At 44.9% G+C, this 19,082-nt stretch overlaps 1 protein-coding gene across 4 annotated transcripts in view; it reads right to left on the bottom strand.

Annotated features, from left to right (window-relative positions):
* FARP1 (FERM, ARH/RhoGEF and pleckstrin domain protein 1) overlaps positions 1-19,082 on the bottom strand; it is a 294,892-nt gene that overhangs the window by 41,757 nt on the left and 234,053 nt on the right. For 3 of the 4 annotated variants that reach the window (XM_045444576.1, XM_045444559.1, XM_045444569.1), the window contains exons 12-16: positions 17,055-17,130; positions 15,727-15,967; positions 2,435-2,622; positions 1,232-1,321; positions 57-190 (exon numbers count right to left, since the gene is read on the bottom strand). In XM_045444576.1, the coding sequence (XP_045300532.1) occupies positions 57-190; positions 1,232-1,321; positions 2,435-2,622; positions 15,727-15,967; positions 17,055-17,130 (729 nt within the window). The remainder of the gene's footprint in view (positions 1-56; positions 191-1,231; positions 1,322-2,434; positions 2,623-15,726; positions 15,968-17,054; positions 17,131-19,082) is intronic. The other variant, XM_045444583.1, reaches the window with a different exon arrangement.

Genomic DNA, 19,082 nt, shown 5'->3' with positions numbered 1-19,082 from the left:
CCCAGGCGCCGCAACCCCCCCCAAATATAACTGCTAAACGTTACTGGCGTACTCACCACAGGGCTAGTCGTTGTTCAGTCTCCTTGAGAAAACTTGTATGAAATTTGTGCAAAGGTTCAAAATTCGGGAATATGAGACTTTTCAAGGCTTCGGGCATGACATCCTCTTTGCTGACTGTGCTCTGAAACCACTGGAATAAAAAGAAGACACACTTAGAGGTGTAAAGTTGAATGAGGTGATCCTTCAGAGGTGATGCTGCGGCCCAGTGTGTCTGGCGCCCCCAGGGCTTTACTGCTCGGTAGGCAGTGCTCAGCACCAGCAAGGGCTTCTGGGCCTTACTGCTTTTCCAGTCTTCAATTACACGGGGTGAGAGGCACCCGTCTGTTACCAATCAGCCGTGGAGGCCAGGAGGAATCTCCGAAGTGGGCAGCTACTTCGAATCAAAACTTCCACTTTGGCCAACTCCCTGGTAACCACTGATTTAGACCACTGCACCCGCTCTGGTTCAGTCCTTCTGGAACATCTATCTCTGTTCCCTTGTGAAAACGCTGAGCACCCACGAGGCTGCACCAGAGAGAGGGAGAGCCCCGGCCTATACATGCAGTCGCTCGCGAGGCAGGGCTATCCCACAATGTTTACTGAGCACCTGCTGGGGGGGCGGGCAGGCACCATTCATGCCCCGGAGGTGCAGAAGCCCAGTGATTCCTACTGACCTCCAATGTCTAGTTCTTTCTCAGAATCCAGGCGCTGTAAAGACATCTACAATGCTTTGAATTTGTTTCTCAGACTGAACAGGACTGATTAAAATAATTAAAGGTGGTCTCCTGTCAGGTTTGCTGACATGGCTCGATTTATTATCAAGGATGAAACGAGGCTTCCATTCACCTCTGGGGTCTTCCTCAAGCAAAAGCAGCTACCTTGGATGACGGGCCAAACACAAACTGCTCTGCCCTGGTGCAACGCACACAGCAAAATGCTCAACTTTCATTTTCTCCACTTCAGAAACTTCCTTCTTTTGCACTTAAAAATCACAATTATACGAATTTTTATACAGCATGTTCCAAATTAAATATTCTCTTGCCGTCTAATTTCTATCACCCAGAAAACCAAATCCTTTTAATTGGAGTCAGAGAACCCAACATTTTAATTAGATCCAGCTTCTCTCTGAAAGCTGCATATGAGTGGAGGTAAATTATGTAATTGGATGCTTTAGGGGAAACGCTACACATACCGAAGTGATGACCTCAAGATCCTTCAGATAAGTTCTCTCGGTGGTGGAGACTTCCTTAGCGATGAAGTATGCCTTGTCAGTCGGGAATCTCTGCAAAAGCGATACATTACTAATTCATGATGTTTTATTAACTGGGCTACAGACTAAATCAACTCTTATTTGTCCCCCTTTTTGTGCGAGGAACTAGCAGAAGAAAATGGAGGTTTCCTTCCACATCAACATTACCCTCAGTAGAAGGCCTCCAGTGAGCATGTAGCCACCGCGGAGAACAATTCATTCAAAATTGGGCATCGGAAAATCTAATCAACTAGTAAAATATCAGAGCAACGCAGTCTTCCAGGAACTAAAAGCAACAGAAACCACAGCGGCCTTTGTCCTGGGTGCCGGGAGCTGGTGGTGTTGGGTGTTCAGGAAACAGAAGCTACAGTGTTTGTGGGAATATGTAGGGTGGCCAATCTGAGGGGACAAAGTGAAAGCAGCTGGTGACAGACACCATTGGGACTCGATTCTCCGGAGTCTGTCACTTAGGTGAGCAGGCACCTCTCGACAGTGGGCCAGTGAGGGGTTTTGCTTTCTCTTTCAACAGTAAGTGAGAGGCAATCCCTTGTCGCTAGCGATCTCGCTTGCTTCCACAAGAGTCCACCTGACGCCACCTTTGGGGACACACATGACAACACTGAACGTGCAGACTCGAACGGACCCTTGTGCGCCCATGTTTCCAGCAATGGGATTTGGGTAAACAACCCAACCATCCATCACCAGAGGTACGTGAACACAATGTCCTCGACCCATACGGTGGGGTTTCGTTCTACCTTAAAAAGGAAACGGACACGCGCTACAACATGGATGAATCCTGACGACATTTCGCCAAGTGAAAGAAGCCGGACACAAAAGGACAAATATTGTATGATTCCTCCCGTATGAGGTACCTAAGCGGTCAAATCCATAGATGTAGAAAGTAGAAAGGAGGTTGCCAGGGGCTGGGGAAGGGGGAGGGAGATTTAGTGTTTAATGGGGGCAGTTTCAGTCTGGAACAACGAAAAAGTTCTGGAAACGGACGATGATGACGGTTAGACAACACTGTGAATGTACTTAGCGTCACTGAGCAGCACGCTTAAAAATGGTTAAAATGGCAAATGTTAGGTTTACTACTGCAGTTAAAAAAGAAAAAAGTAACGCGCGCATGCACGCAGGTCCCCACACCTTTCTCCGGCCTTCCTCCTCGTCGTCGGTGCGTGGGCACACCTGGTCGTTCAGCAGCGGGCTGACCAAGGGAGAGGCCTGCTTGGTGTCGGGGCTCAGGTTGGGAGACAGGATCACGTTGGTGGGCGCGGCTCCTCCCTGCGAGTTGATGGACAGCTCTGAAAGGTGAGGGCTACCAGTCAGGGAGCCTATTTGGGGATGAGAAGTATTAAAGAAAAAAAAAAGTAATTCCTTCTGGGACCGGATTTCTACTTACAATTCCCCCCCCCCCATATCAAATCTTTAGAACCTGCTTGACTATTTTCTAGATTTCCTGTGAGTTGCAGCTGCCTTAATACTAAAGATACCATAGTATGAATGATTCAATGGAGCCAGAGTCACGCAATTAATGGTAAGACAGAGAACTCCGTTTAGGGGGTAGTAATAGTAGTTGAGGAGCACAGTGTATCCCCCCAAATACGATCTTCATCTCCTAACTTCTGCCTTAGCTTCTAAGAATTGCTCGAGAAAGACAGTGTCTATACCACCAGGAGACGTGAGAAAGGACTAGAAAACAGAGCTATACTAAAAGGAAACTAAATGGCTGATGCACCCAGGACAGACTACACCTTATAACAACCACGGCTAAGTAAAGGACACAAGCAGCTAACTCCCCATTCTACAAAGAACAGAAGCAAGCTTATTATACCTGGTGGCGGGCCTTCCATGTCTCTCTCACTGTTTGGGACAGAAACACTAGCATCACATTTACATGCAAAGGTGATCATTTACAAATGCAAAGCTGGAGGTCATTACATTATCACAGTTCCCCTTTAAGAGTCAAAAAGTGACAGGCAATTAATGTCTCCTCTGAAAAGGAGATATTAAATCATACGAAAACGTAGAATTACCCATTATGAGTCAGCCAAAGGACATGATGTGTGCATGAAACTCTTTGCCAAGAGAATTTTGCAAATATCCAAGCCTCAACCCGTGGAACTCAGTGGGATGTTTCAAAATATACTTCTACTTAAGCGTTTGCACCTAACACATTTGTAATTCGAATGCAGGTTTGCTAGGACCGGCACTGCGGTAAACAAACTTAAAGTAGCCTGCAGGCTCGTCTGTTACCAGCATGAGGAAAGACGATGGAAATGCTTTCTCATTTTCCGATAGGCGGTTTCAGCTCATGGCTATTCCGCAAATTCGACAAGCATCTTGGAGAGGAAGGTGAAGTGCGATTTTCTGGGGCCACACCCCGTTTTCTTGACATCTATCCTCTCCCTCTGAATTCGTTCATATCCACTTTGACATTACAAGATGGGATGGCCTTGAATGGAGGGTAGTGAACTTGATCACAGTATGAATGAACCAGCCATGAAACACCACCAGCCCCCACCCCGGCCCTGCTGGACCAGCTAGCTGAGTCACTAACACGTGCGTGAAAAGCCACCACACCCGGAAATAACAGCAAAAAGCAGACATCCTGCTACTGATTATTGGTCAGGACAATGATCCTTGAAGAATGAGATTAGAAAACATGAGGAAGAGACAGATTCAAGAAGTTTGTGTTTTAAAAATCCCTCCATTGAAATCCTTGCATTTTAAACACACATCATTGAAACGAAGTCCTGGTGTTCGACAAAGACCCATTCACCCCACACACCACCAGACCCAGCGAAACCCGGAGAAAAAGGCCAGAAATTGCTTCACAAATGTCAATTTTATTGACACTAGTGCACAACCGAATACAATAACTTGGAAAGAATCGGAACTTGTCAAATAGAAATAGTGACAACAATTAGAACTGCAAATGTTTCAAGGTACTACACTATTCTCTTCTTTAAAAAAGAAATCACAAAAAGGCAAATGTCATCACTACAAATAGGAAATTAGAAAAGAGAAATTCTGGCAGTCTGTCTAGAGATCAAAACATTTCATGCATTGTGAGTCACTGTATCAGAATCACTTTTTATTTGTCCACCATAATCTGGCAAAATTTGGGGCTTACCTTCAGCTCTCACGCTGTGCATGAGGTCAGGTGAGGTGGTTATTAAGTGAGCACATGCGGGGCCTCGATTTTGCAGTGACGTGGAACAGAAAAAGCACTCACTTCATCAGTGAGAGTTGGAGTCAAGAATAAAAAAGCAGTTAGAAGGCTGGCTTGCAGGAGGCGTGGGGAGTGGGGGAACAGTACCAGTTAGGCCCTGGACAGCATCCAGGAGCAGATGAAAAACCAACCACCCCACTGTGGGGGAGAAAACGTGCGTGTACACCCTCACGTACAGCCACTTCCACCCTCCGAAAGTCAAAGGCTATTGCCCTGGTGAATTCCTCCTGGGGACATTTCTATAGGAGAACACAGACCAGGGCTCCAGAAGAGGTCTGTCCTGCCACGAACGCAGGGCACGTTTCAAAGAATACAGCCATCTAGAAGAATCCACACCGAACCACATCACAGATGGGATTGAGAAAGTGGGGCACTGGGAGCGAACTTCAGGACAACCCGTGTTCTTTGCAGGTAGAGGAAGGGACAGCCCTGGGTCGGCTACAGGTTGCTGGCTGACAACCTGTTGGATTCACTCATGTAGCCCAAAGATGTGGTGACCAGCAACATTACATGTGCAACACACAGACTCGGGGAATGATCAAGGTTAGGGTCGCTGACTTCTGTTTCCAGAGAGGCTACTTCAGCAGGCTTTGTGTCTACTCTTAGGACCTAAGAGAGGAAGGCTGATGGGTGTATTTAACAGTAGGACCAATAAATCAATAAATACCAAGCAGCCTGGTCTAGAAATCTGTCAGCAATTCTCTGGAAGGGAAAGGTCCAAACTCTGAAGTTCAAGTTTGCTCATTTGAGTTGTGCCCCTTTCTCCCCTTGCAAGAGAAACAACTCTTGAAAATTTATAGGAGATGTGGTCCAAACAAAAGTGCGTAGCTCATTTACCATTCGGCAATCAGTGAAATATGCTGATAAGGGTAATCAGTAGAATTTGGCAGCTTGATGAGGAATTAAGATTCTCTTTTGACTGTGAACCAGAGTGCTGTGACAACTATCTGTACAAAGTGGTGTCCCTGTAAGTCCACCCTCTGGCAAGCGTGAAGAGCTAGGCCTTTAAGTCAGTGTTTAAGGTTACAGTTATTAGAACTACATGTAACCAATTTTCAGCGAAGTAGTCCATTTTACAAAAATAAACATGTTTCCTATGTAAGATAAAACGAGTCCGCTCATCACTCTAGCCTTAGCAAGCCTGTCCAAATCATGCAGCTGGTTACTGGCTTTGAAGGCACAGCCCCAGGAGACATGGAGAGGAAATTGTGACCCACCTACACTGCTACTCAGTGAACTCATTAATGCCTAGGTAGTTTTATCATGTTTTTTTTTTAATCTGTGACTAATTGACAAGAAGTAATTTCTTTCAGCAACAGGCTCTAGGTAAATAATTTGGGGGGATCTTTTGAGAAAGCACCTGGATATTAAGGCAATAACGTGGAAAGAAGGTTAAAGAGATTAGAAAAAGATCAGTTACACTCCAAAAGACTGGAAGCTTTGGATTTTTTAAAAAATTATTTTGTCTATTTCTAGAAATTGCCCCGCATTTTTAAAGGTATGCAGTTATATTTCCATTTAATAACTCTCAAGTCCTTCACCTCTTCCAAAGGATTTCCTGCCCCTGCTGTGTCCCACCCCCCACCCACCACCATTAATCTGTATCAGGAGGGCTGAGTTTATGTCACTCCGGTGGATTGGAGATGCCATCATGAATACTGCTCTCAAGGGAGGCATTTCTGGTAATTGCTTTTAAAAATCCTTTTACGTATACACATTCTCATGGCACAATTATGGAACTTCAAATCAGCATAGCTGTATTTGTGGATTCAATTTATCACCCCGCTGAGCAATTTGCTTACCTTCTCTTTTTAATGTAAAATACATTAATTCTTCCCTCCTCTGCAGCATCGCCCAGACTGTGGCGTCTCCTGACCAGCCCCTTGTCACAGGTACATAACCTGCAGGAACGTGGTCTATGATCAACCAGGCAAACTCGACGCCTGACCCCCCCCCCCCTTTTTGGGATTGGGCATAGCCACATCTCCTCTGATCGTATTCAAGGTTTAAGGACAAACTCACAAAAGTCTGGGAAAACAGAATTTTCTAGTCTATCTTTCAAGTAATATACAATGGCATTTCAAACACGTGGCTGTACCTGTCCTGTTTTTTAAGCTGGTCAATCCATTGGTAATTTCCTCTTTTAAAGAAGTTATTTGTCCTATACGGTGTTTAGAAAACCTGATAATCATTTTAAAAGTAGTAATCCATGGCAGGATTGTCAAATACTTGAGAATACTGATTGCTTTCTCAGTTCCTCTTTTCAAAATCTTAAGAAGTACAACTTCGAAAGTATCTATGCTGATTCTTCCACATTACCCCCAAAGAAAGTTACCTGGCGAGCTTCTATATGCCACTCACCTATCATGGTTTGTCTGCTGGTATTTGGTTCTAAAATATAGATTTTATCTCTGCATACCCAGAATATGTTCCAAAGGCACACGTAGAAAATACATTATAGATGTAGGTTTTCATGGATCTTTAAAAAGGCTCTTTTTAAATCCATCATCTCCCTCTAAAAAAGAATACAATGAACTCTCTCTTGAGGTTGTCTGCATGTGAAAGCCAGTTATCAAAAAAGGTCAGTACTCAGTTGGAAAATGGATGGTCTCCTGCGTGGACAGGATTCACTCTATGATAATTGAGCTGGGTCCCACCCCAGTGGAGTAGGTGAAAGCAGCTGACGATGCTTTATTAAAATGACAAGGTTCCACAGGAAAAGCTAGTTTATAGGATTACCAACCACAGCGGTGCTGTCCTTTTCTTGACCACGGAGGGTGTTGAGGGCAATGTGTATATGTGCTTCTTATTCTCAGACCAAGGTCCTTTAAACAAAGTTTTGCAAGCAGCTAAGCACCAACCTCAACGTTCATCATCCAGCAACTCAGAAAAGCAACAGAAATGCAACGTGCAAATAGAGATGGAAATGCTACCAATGGAGGAATGACAGAGAATGTTCTAGCGTGCTCTTCCTTATGGGGAAAAGAAAAAGGAGAATTTCCCTTTGTTCGAACATGGTGGCGGTGGCAGGGTTTGGGTTGGGGAACATGGTGCTTCATACCAATGAAAAATACCATCTTGTACTCAGGACAAAGCTTCAGCCATCAGTGGGAAAGAACAGTTACAATTGACAGTTTTTACAGCAAGATACCTGTTAGGACAAGTAAAAGCCTCTTCAGTTTAGATTAACAAGAGATATTAATATCGTGCATACATCGTTACAGGAGTCTGGCCTTCCGTGCTGAAAGACCCACCAAGCTCATGGTTATTGGACAAGCCAGCACCCTTCCCGGGGTATACATCCATGCTTTATTGAGATGCTGTGCTCTTAGGCCGTGGAGAGAAGATGAAACCAGACAGTATCTGTGAGAGCTTACGTTTTGGGGACACGTCAAAACTAAAAACAGCTTACTGGCAACGACCAGCCAACTGGGGCTGAGCGGGATGGGGTTTTCTCCACATGCCCACTGACCCCCACACCCGCCAAAACAAGTGCACATCTAAATTCTCTTACAGATGCCAACTATGGAAGGCGTTCTATTCCCGTGTCAGTTGATGTGCCCAATCAAAACATGAAGCCAATCCCGTGGTTAGCTGTCTGAGCTCCCCTATGTAAGCTCCACCACAGATGCTCTCTGTTTCCATGAGACCTCTCCCCCAACGACAGTGATCCTGCTGGCTTCCAAAAACCTCCCTACCCCCAGGCACCCATGGTGCAAAGTACAGGCTGGTTAGCAGGTGAAATGAGAGAGGTCAAGTCTTCCCTTCACCTTCTATTCCCCACCCTCAGTGAACTAGGGTAGCACCCCGCATGCCTCCGTGTTAAAGCCTGCTGTTAACAGGATCACTGTGTTCTAGAGGAGACCAGGATTTCAGGTACAAACTGGTATTCAGCAGTGTAAAAAAAAAAAAAAAAAAAAAGACATCAGACAGCGCTCCAACAATGCAGGGAACAGAATGCACCATGCTCCGAGGATAAAGACAGAACATTGGGGGGGGTGGGGGGGGAAGCTCTCTCCTAGATAGGTACATGCTGACAAAACAGTGCATACAATGGAACAACAGAAAAATGTTTTCTCAGATTTATTAAACAAATGACAAAAATGAGAATGAAATCCCCAGCCTTTTCTGTTTTAAAATTTGGTGTATTAGAAATTTTTAATGAAGTATTTTGTCTATAGGATTAAATATACACACAGAAAGAACAGAAGGGAACTGGATTAATAATATAGGCCAAGCTTGTGAAATCTGGTTAGTTAGGTTTTCACGGCAACTTTCCAGGCAGAAAGGGGGTAAGCGTGAGGGACTGGGTCTGGGTGCGGACGTGGGAAGAGCAGCAGGTGTGTGGTCTTCACAGAGGAAGGCCTGTCTTCGGGCTGTCTACACATCAGTGCAGGCTGAGTGGCAAATGCTTTCTTTCTTTACAAAGGGAATCTGAGGCCCGGGAAAAAGGAGTTGTTAGCCTAGTTTCGTGAGCCAAAAAGCTTGTCCTTGTGGTTAATGACACACGAGGCACACCACTGCAGGTTCCAAAACGGACCTCCTCCTGTTTCCTATTTGAGAGCCAGTTAACAACCCAAATTCATAATAAAGCGGAACTCTGCCTGCAGACTCCGCATACCACTTACTACCTCCAACTCTCACTCAAAAGTAGAACGAATCCCTCTTTGATGCTTTTTACTAAACACGTACACATGTGCACGAACACACACACACAGTCCTCACTCCGTCCTCAGTGCCCCTGGTTTGTGTTGCACGTTGCAGCGATCTGTAATTACTCTTCAATATTCTGAGACCGTCGTGCCTGGCCCAGCAGCAGCAAGCGCAAGGATATTTCAGCGCCATTTCCACAATGGCATTAACGGCACCAGCCTTGCAGTTAACCTTTCCCACCGGCTCTCCGCTCCACATATAGATCCGATGTCTCAGGTCAACAGCTGACTTTTAATCCTTCCCTACTTGCAAAGATAAAGCCACCCAAGACATTCCAGAGTAACCTGATCTAGAGCCTGTATAAAGACACAACCGAGCTGCCTTCCCCGGGAAGCTACAATCAGACACCAGAGGCCAATGAGATGCCCAAGGCTGTTTCCAGGCTCAGCTGCGGAGTCTGTAATCCACACTGAAAATGACCCTGAACAAATCAGTCTATTCCATTTTGAAAGCTTTCAGGAAATGATTTCCTACTTCTTTCCCAGCTTCCACTGGGGTATCTTTAATTGCTTTCACTGGAAAAGAAGAAAAAATTCCTTGTGCTAGAAGTGTCAATTATGTTTTTTGGAATGGTGTACTATTTTTTTTTTTTTTTTTTGGTGAAAACAAGACTCCACCCACCAGCTCCCAAACATATGCATGGCATACAAATCAGCATTTGTGACTTTTGTTCAAAAGGGAATTACTTGGAAATCTCTAGGTGATTCAAGGGAATCAACAAGTAGCCCTCTTCAAGGATGGCTCTAAACAAATGGCAAACAGACCACTTTTAATCTTGGATACCTACAGCACAAAGCCAAATCAAAGTGCATTTCTTCTTTTTTGCTTTTAATTATGATTATTAATAAAAACAGAACTGCAACATTAAGTGGCATGCTTGTTTCGATCTAAAAGTCTTGGCTTCATTTTAAAAACCAGCAACTGGTGTCTTTCAAGGTATGCACAAGTCTGCACGACAGACCACGTTTCCCTGTATTGAATTTCGCTTAGCTCAACAGAATTAAACTAACAAGGAAAAAGGAGCGCCAGTAAATTCCCTAATGTCGCCAGAGTCAAGTTTGTTAATCACTTTCTGCTCCAGAGGTTTATGACCAGAACTTCCATATGCGCTTATGGTTTTGGCTAACATGGCTGAACGTAAAACTCATCAGAGGGCTACCGGCAGTGGATTATTTTGAAACAATCACGTCTTTCGGGTTCAAAAGAAACTTACTCTACATTCCAGGGATTGCAGAGAAAGATTCTTTTGCAGTTTGATTTGTAAAATTTGCAGCAATGAAGTGGACTCATCCCATGAAACCAGAGGAAGGCCAGCCAGTCTGGGGGTAATTAAGCTCCTAACTATCAGAGAAGGAAGGTTTCCAGGCTACAAGAGGGAAGATCCAGAAAAGAGAGTCTTTCTTGGGAATGCAACCCTGAGATCTCTAAATTCTTGCTAATAAGAATAAGGGCCTAAGAAAAGAGTAATTAAAATAGAATAAACTCAAAATAAACCCAATGATGTAGGGGGCCCCCAAATTTCTTAGTTTAAGGCTGGGTCAATTATTGACTAATGACAACTGTACCAAACCCATTCTGTGCTGAATATGGGATAACATTTTAAGCAGAGAAAGTGGACTGAAAGCATGTGAACACTGATTATAGACACAAAAAGGAAGCTGTATGCACATCCACAAGTTTTAACAAAATTTGAAAGGAATTTAATCTTACTAATTTTTCCTTCTTTTGGATACTGCTTCACAATACATCAAAAAGATTCCAAGGTTAATGTGCAAGTTGAGTTTCTGATTCAACTGAGGACAGAACAGATTTTGTACACCTAGTGCAAATTTCAAGAGGCTCAGGCTGTATTTTAGTTTTGTGGCCTGGCTTTTTTAGCATTGCTTGGTTTGAATCTTCAAAGAAGCTCTTGAGATTAAAATCAGAATTATTCACATTGTAAGTGAAGGCCACGTGGCACACTGGAGATAAATCTGTGAGAAATTCCCAAATATGAGTCACATATGTGGGGAAGAATCTGGCCCACAGACTTCCTTTAATTAAATGCCTAATAAAATATCGTCAATAGCATACAGATGCCTGTCAAAGGAGCTGGCGCAGTTCACTTTAAGTTCCGGAACTCATTAAATGTATTTCTTCATGCTAAAAGAATTTCTTGCATTTTATTTTGCCCTGAACCAGCAGCAACAAAAATCAGCCACAAAAGGGGCTACACTTTACATAGTTTGAAATACCATCTAAGGAAAGATATTAATGCGCGGAGGCCCTGGGCAGGCCTGGTGGCTTGGAGATTTGTTTCAATAGATGGTTGGTCTTCTCTCCCAGGCCTTCCGGTATCATTTCATGGAGCAGCTATCGCCTGCCTAAAGACCTGGCCCTCCTTAGTGATTCAGGAGACCTCTACACTACCTTAGAGAAACAGACGGACAGGTCTTGGGAAACCCTTTGGAACCCGCAATGAATTCACAGGTCACCTATTCTTTACACCCAACTCCACTGCTGGTCTTGCTCCACTCTCAGTTCAACTTTGTGCACGTGCGTGTCCTTCTCTGCCACAGAGGGAGACTCCGGACGCCAGGTAAAGACACAGGGAACTAGAGTCTGACAACAGGCAGAGGGCACGGAAGGTGGGAGGCTGCGGGCTTTCCCTGACCTCTGCGCAGTGAGAGACCACATCACCTCTGCAGAACTGACTCCACCAGGCTCAAAGAATGCTTAAATATTTACTCCCTCACCGATACTTAGAATCTTTAGTAGGGCAGGGCAAACTCCCCCAGAGGCAACTGGTGAATATTCTCAGCACTTTAGGCTACCGTGGCCTTTGAACAAATCACACCCCTTCCCTTTTAAGCACCATTAATCACATCGGGATTGCTGCTTTCATAAATAGTGGCCAACCAGCAGAAATGGAGTTGCTTGGCTGGTACAAAACCAACCAGAGAAAAACTTTATGAGCAACCCTAAAAGGGGAAAGTTTATCAATACAGAACTGAGTACACTATCATTGATCAGCTGTTTTTAAAACACTTCAGATAAAAAAAAAAATCACCACTCCTTTAGCAAAAAGCAAAACAAAGTAATTCCTGGAGCATGTTTTGCTCTAGAGGTTTATGTTTTGATGATTCACATTATATGCTGGGTAAGTTAACACCCCATTGCTCATTCATACTTCATCATCAGACTGCTGTGCAATTAGAGGTAAAAAGAAAACTCATTTGAACAAATCACCTTCACAAATAAACCACAGGATTCCAAATGTGACTCTGCTGAACTCACATTTGACTAAATATTTATATAGCAAATCAACATCTTTTCCTAAGTCCAAAACAGAATACGCAAAAACATGTCCTAAGTGCAAAAACCCCATAATAGAAAAAGCGGTTCTTCCTACGTTTTATGTATGGACTGTAAGTGTCTAAGTCTACATGATCCCTGGTCTCCACATCCGATTTTAATTATTAATCTGTACAAGATTCTCCAAAATTAAAGTACTGAATCAAAAGGGTCCTACTGCACCAAGATGTCACATAGACTAAAGCTGAAGACTAGAGGTCAAAGTTCTAGTTTTAGCTTTGTCAGGCAGCAGCTGTAGGAGTAAGTGAAGTCTCTTGATTTCAACAGAACAAGGTTTGTCATCCATAAAAATGAAGGTTTACCCTAAATGATCTCAAAGGTCCCTTCTAGTTTTAAAATTCTGTGACTCTGTTAAATATATATCTAAGATAAGACATCAATAGACTACTTCAATGAACATCTTTCAAACTATCCAGTACTCAGTTTGATTCATCAATCATGCACTGAATCAAACGATCAGGAAAAGAACACCAAAAAAAAAAAAAAAGTTTGTGTAGAAAGGATTAAGTTTTCAGCCTTTAAAATTCAACTTGTCGACATTCCTGTGGACCGATAATCATTTGTGAGCCACAAGGTCAGTCAATACTTGTATTTGTTGCATATGGCTGCCAAATTCTACCCCACTTCCTAAGCATGCGTAGTAGCTCTTCCCTTGTGACAACATCACACGATGAGTTTAGTAAGGCCGTAGGCATGGTGGCACGCCAGGGATGTGTCATTGTTAGAACTCTTTCCAATAATTTGGTAGTTACTTAGGATCTAAAAATTTGAGTCTACAAGTCATCTTCTTAAAAAAAGTACCAAAGACTGAAAAGTACCAAAGAACAGGCACTAATTAATCAAAGTATTTCATGTGTGATGCTTTCCTTACTCTGCAAGCCAGCCAGAAATTTATTCCACTAGATTCTAGAAGGCAACTGTGTCAGGCTGAGGGGTGATCCTGACTGTCCAGCAGAACCATCAGGGGACCCCAGGTGGCACCCCAGACTAATGAGATAAAAAATTTCTAAGGTCAGGGCCCAGGCATCACTGATTTTTAAAATGTCGCAGGTGATTCCCATGTGCAGCTAAGACCCTTTGATCTACAAGGCAGGAGTGCTGAGTGAAAGGCACGGGCAGAGGTGGGCAAGATTTAAAAAGAAATCAAACCTCTCACTCCTTACACTTTTTTCCTGCACACAGAAACATCTAGAAATCACTGCTTCCAAGAGAAGACCCTGTTCACACAAGTGTGAACGTTAAGAATGCACACAATAACCAAGGGGCAGCAATTCTGGAAAATGGTTCTTCTCTATGCTGCTCATGATTCAAAAGAGGGCCTTTAGTTTGCCAGCCTGGTGACAACAGTGCCTTTTGTGAGGTCTTACTTTGCCCCGAATCCCCACTCAATAGCATTTCTGTGTTTCAATTAGAAGTTCTGACAGCCAGAGTTATAGCTTCTTAAAACACAGCCAATGATTTGACCCAGGATGCAAACCCAAACCAGACCAGCAATCCCTTGTAAATTACAGTTCCACTATAATTGACATCTTTTACATTGTTTCACATGAAATCTGGAAAGAAGAAATAACTCCAAATTCTTCCTATTAAAATATCCATTATTCTTGACTAAGATTTCACCAACACTTAATCTCAACCAGCAATCAACTTACATTTGGTCTTGAATTTTGTCAATCCCTCATTTTCTAAGGCTCAGAAAAGCAGCACCCCCTTTAAAGAAGGGGAACAAAGTAAAACCAACACCTTTCCTGGGATCTCAATACCTCAGTCCAAACATTCAATCAACAGCAGCGTGATCTGCATACAAACTCAACATACACAGAAAATTTCCACATAAATAACGACACACTATACACATGATCAGATCCATAATCAAGTATCTCTTCCTAGCCTTCAATCAGAAAGATAAACAAGGTCCTGGTAACCTGTCCTTCTTAACTATTTCTCTTGTCCACCTTTTTTGGAGAGCAAGCCACTGTGTGAAGTTTCATTTTTCTTCAAGATTTGAGAGTCGGGCATACCCTATCCAAAGGTTTCTGTCCAAAACCTCCTCTAACAAATGTTGATTAAAGATTAATGAGCCACTAGAACAGATAATCTCCACTGGAAACCTGGGCTCAAGATTCCACGTTCCCAACACTTGGAAGTCTGGCCCTCTACTCATCCCCCTCTTCTTCCTCCTCACTCACATGTAGGCCACCCAGGGGCTTCTTACTACTAAGCATGGAAGGGGAGCTCAGCACTGCTGCTGGGTTGCCAAATGTGAGTGGCTGGCTCAAATGGGCCACCATTTCAGAGTCTGAATCGCTGGATTCAGTCCCGCTGCTGGTGGAGCCCTCAGTCACCTGCAGGGGCGCCCGCTGGTCTGCCAAGCCTCTGGCACACACTGACCGCACGACAGGGATCTTTGAGGTGGGGCCCACCTGAGGTGCACCATTAGCCAGCATTCTACCTTCTGAAGCAGCCAGGCTGGCCAGTCCTCCCTTTTCACGGCCATCAAGCCCACCCATTGCCTCTGGGGTTGATGCTACCTGGCTAAGGATGAGGGGATCTGTCTCTGACTTATTGTAGCGACTGGGAAGATTCCGCAAGTATGGCCTTTGCAGGACGGGGGAAGGGTTTTCATACGGAGGACCCTGGCTTGGGAGAGGACCTTCTCCTGTATTCTCCTCTCTTGGGTCATGCCCGTTTTCAGAAACATAGCCTTGAGACCCAGTCCTGTCCCAACTCCTACTTGGACTCGACCGTCTGCTACTGGGAGACAATGGGGTGGCCGGGGGACTGCGACCGCCGGAGCCCCTGAACAGCTCATCTATCAGGGAGCTATGTCTTGGGAGTCTGGGGCTCCCACTCATATCAAAGGTTAGGTCTGCTGAATCATCATCGACGAACTCTCTGGAAGGAGGCCGGGAGGACTTCACGGAGGGAGGGGAAGCCCTGCGCCTAGCCTCTGTCCGCCTCTCATCCCCGGAGAGCAGATACACCCCACTGGTCAAATCACCCTCATAATTGTCATTTGTTTGGGACTGGGACTGGGACGCTTGCTCCCTGAGCAGGTCAGATTCACTATCTACGTCACTGCAGTCAATGAAAGGAATGGAAGAGCTGCTGCCTCTGGCAGCCCTGGATGCTGGACCTGTGCTCGGCTGCGGGGGCTGAGCTTTACTCTGCTGGGTCCTATCCTTAACGACCTCCTCCTCTTCGTCGGCCGGCGCCCGCGAGGCTCCGTCCGCCTTCCCGCCGCCCGCGGGGCTCCTGGGCGGCGCGGGGCTCTGGCACTCTTCGGCCGCAGCGCTGGACTCCGCTCCCTGCTGACCGCCCACGCCACCTGCGGGTTCCTCACCTTCTCCGGGCGGAAGGCTGGCACTCTGCTGCGCCTGCGCGGGGCGGGGCGAGAAAGGGGGAAGGTTACACGGTGGTGGAGGGGCGGGGCTGCCAGAGCCCAATTTAGCAACAAGCGGCCGAGAGGCTGCCCTCCACAGGGCCTGAACAGAACACCGCCAATGAGCAGGCGCTCCCCAGTGTGTTTGGTCAGCATCCAGACCGTTCTCTGACCATGCACCGTCCCCAGCAGGCCAAGTGGGCCACAGCCTCTGCTCTCTAGGACCCACGGGCTCACAGTGGCTTTCCAAAGTTTCCGTGGAGCAACAGAGTCTCCCTGCAACCCACAGGGAGGGTTGGGCGGGGTGAGGAAGAAAACACATCGCAGATCCCCGAAAGGCAAGTTGACATGGATTTCAGACAAATGACAAAAAACGTCTTTGTTTATACTTCCAAGGGAGGAACAGGCAGGTTAAGCACTCTATTTTTAGGTGCACAAAGGAAATCTTCATGTTCTTCCCCAACAAAGTTCTTATTCTCTTGTAGAGAAAACCCTGAAAGCACAGGCACAAGCCAATTCGAGAGAAAATGAGCTCTCACCACCCACAGGGCAAGAGTGATAATGTCTCTTGTTGCCAACTGTGGTCACTGCCCCGTAACAGGAGCCCTGGGAACTCACCACCCAGTCTTGTGCCAATAAAGAGATCTGAGGTTGGCCCTGAAGATGGGAGCGACACCCATCAGGTGCTAGGGAGGTCCCAATCTCTCCACACGCATTTTGCTGGCAGGTGAGCTCCTCTCTGTAGACTCCCATGGATGGTTCCACTCCTAAGCTGAGATAGGGCCAACAGAGCAAACTTCTCTGGGCAAAGGCATGGGATGGAAGACAGGAACTCAGCTGAAAAAGGACCCAATCTAGGGACTGGGGAGCCCAGCCTGGGGTGCACAGAGCACAGCCTGTGTTTGCTCAAAGCCAGGGCACACAACTATACTCTCCTCTACTAAAAGAAACCCCAAAGGTGAGGGGCAAATAACTCAGAAGCATACTATGAAACACAGGACTTAGCAGAGAAAGTTTGGTAAAACAAAACAAAACAAAACAAAACAAAAACACAGTTATAACAGTTGATCAGCATTACTGACTTGTTTTGGCACTTCTGAATTCGGCTCCGTGGGCTGTGTAGCAAGGCTTCTGATGGACTGGATCCTGCTATGTTTCCTGGGAGAAATCACGTAAGATAGCCATAGTGAGAAAAGCTGTTTTCTTAAATGAAAAATAACAGTCTTATGCCTTCCTCAATATGAAGACGAGTGAAGTAGTGTATATGGATGCTCCCTGGAAACAGTCATCCTTTTCATAGCACTTACAGGGTTCAGGGTATACTTAAACCCTGAAAACACTCTCAGCAATCCCCTGCTCCTGTTCGAGTGGTACAGCTGGTCAGGAACACTAGCCATTGAGCATTACCTTTCTAGTTGTAGGAGAGTCACTGGGAGGGAGAGTTGGCTGGGCTGAGTATGCTCTGAATTGCAAATTCTGGCCTGACAATATGAAAGCAATTCATGTATTCTGGGCAATGATTTTCTAGATTAGTTCTATAACAGAGGTGACTACTACTCATCAGCTAACTCTTTCCCAGTGTTGAGTTCACAGAAGGCCTGCCCCATGAATGAATTTACAGATTCAACGGGACCAGGAACTGGCTTTCATGCCACTAACACTCTCCTTTATCTGTTCCCTCCCTTAGTCTCTGAGTGCCCTCCTTTTCCTCCGTGAACAGGCCTTAGAAATTTTCAGGTACTCAAATGATGAAACTATAAACACGGAGGGATTAAATGCTAATGTACATTCAGCTTTTCTTCAAAAGACTCCAAAAACACAAGGATGGTCACAGCAGCAGGTTTGTTTCAGCCAGAGTGGAACAAAATACCAACATTCAGGTTTATCAACAGAAAATCAGATAAATAAAATGAAATACTTTCACAATACCGAAGAACATCAACACAGATCTCCAAATCAGGTCAGGGTTTAAAAAGCAGGATGCTGGGTGTCTCAGTCAGTTAAGCATCTGACTTTGGCTCAGGTCATAACCTCACGGTTCATGAGTTTGAGTCCAACGTTGGACTCTGTGCTGACAGCTCAGAGCCTGGAGCCTGCTTCGAATTCTATGTCTCCCTCTCTCTCTGCCCCTCTCCCACTCATGCTCTGTCTCTCTTCAAAAATAAATAAACATTAAAAAAAAAAAGCAAGATGCATAATTATGTACAGTGCGATACTAGTTAAATCAATGAAAAAGTACACCCGAGAGAAATGCTGCATATTTTTTTTTAAATGCATAAATATGTGTAAAAGAAATAATGTGAAGTTGGCAGTTGTTGCCTCTGGGAAGGAGAGAAGGGAAGTAACAAAGGTGGCTGTTCGTTAAGGGGGTTTTAGCCATACCTGTCATAACAGTAATTACACACAAAAAGGTAAAAACGAAGACAAAAAAAAAAAAAAAAAAAAAAAAAAACAGAAACAGAAAGAAATATGGACGTTTGCTGTGATCTCTGTACTTCACAGTTATTTTAAGATATGTTAAAATATAAAAAATAAAAATGTTTTTAAAAAATGCGCATGCACCAAACAGCCCTCAGTGCACCACAGCTCCACCCTTTTACCCTTCTATTAAAAACAAATTGTTTTGATGTTTATTTATTTTTGAGAGACAGTAAGAGACTGTGTGAGCAGGGGAGGCACAGAGAGGGACAAACAGAATCCGAAGCAGGTTCCAGGCTCTGAGCTGTCAGCACAGAACCCGACACAGGGCTCGAACTCACAAACCATCAGATCATGACCTGAGCTGAAGTCAGAGGCTTAACCGATTAAGCCACCCAGGTGTCCCAATTACCCTTTTCTTTTAATCTCTGGATTCTCACCTTCTCCCCTCTCTGGCGACAGAGGCTTGCTCAGGGCATGGGGCTTTGATGCTGGTTGACCAGGGGCCACTTGTCCGTTCTGAGACCTGAGTTCTTTGAGCTTCAGTGTCTCCATCTTTTTTTTTTTTTTTTTTTTCCCCCAACGTTTATTTATTTTTGGGACAGAGAGAGACAGAGCATGAATGGGGGAGGGGCAGAGAGAGAGGGAGACACAGAATCGGAAACAATGTCTCCATCTTTATAAAGGGACCA

Source organism: Leopardus geoffroyi, chromosome A1 (genome assembly GCF_018350155.1).
Source record: "Leopardus geoffroyi isolate Oge1 chromosome A1, O.geoffroyi_Oge1_pat1.0, whole genome shotgun sequence".
Taxonomy (NCBI): domain Eukaryota; kingdom Metazoa; phylum Chordata; class Mammalia; order Carnivora; family Felidae; genus Leopardus; species Leopardus geoffroyi.
This window is presented reverse-complemented; position numbering and strand designations above follow the sequence as displayed.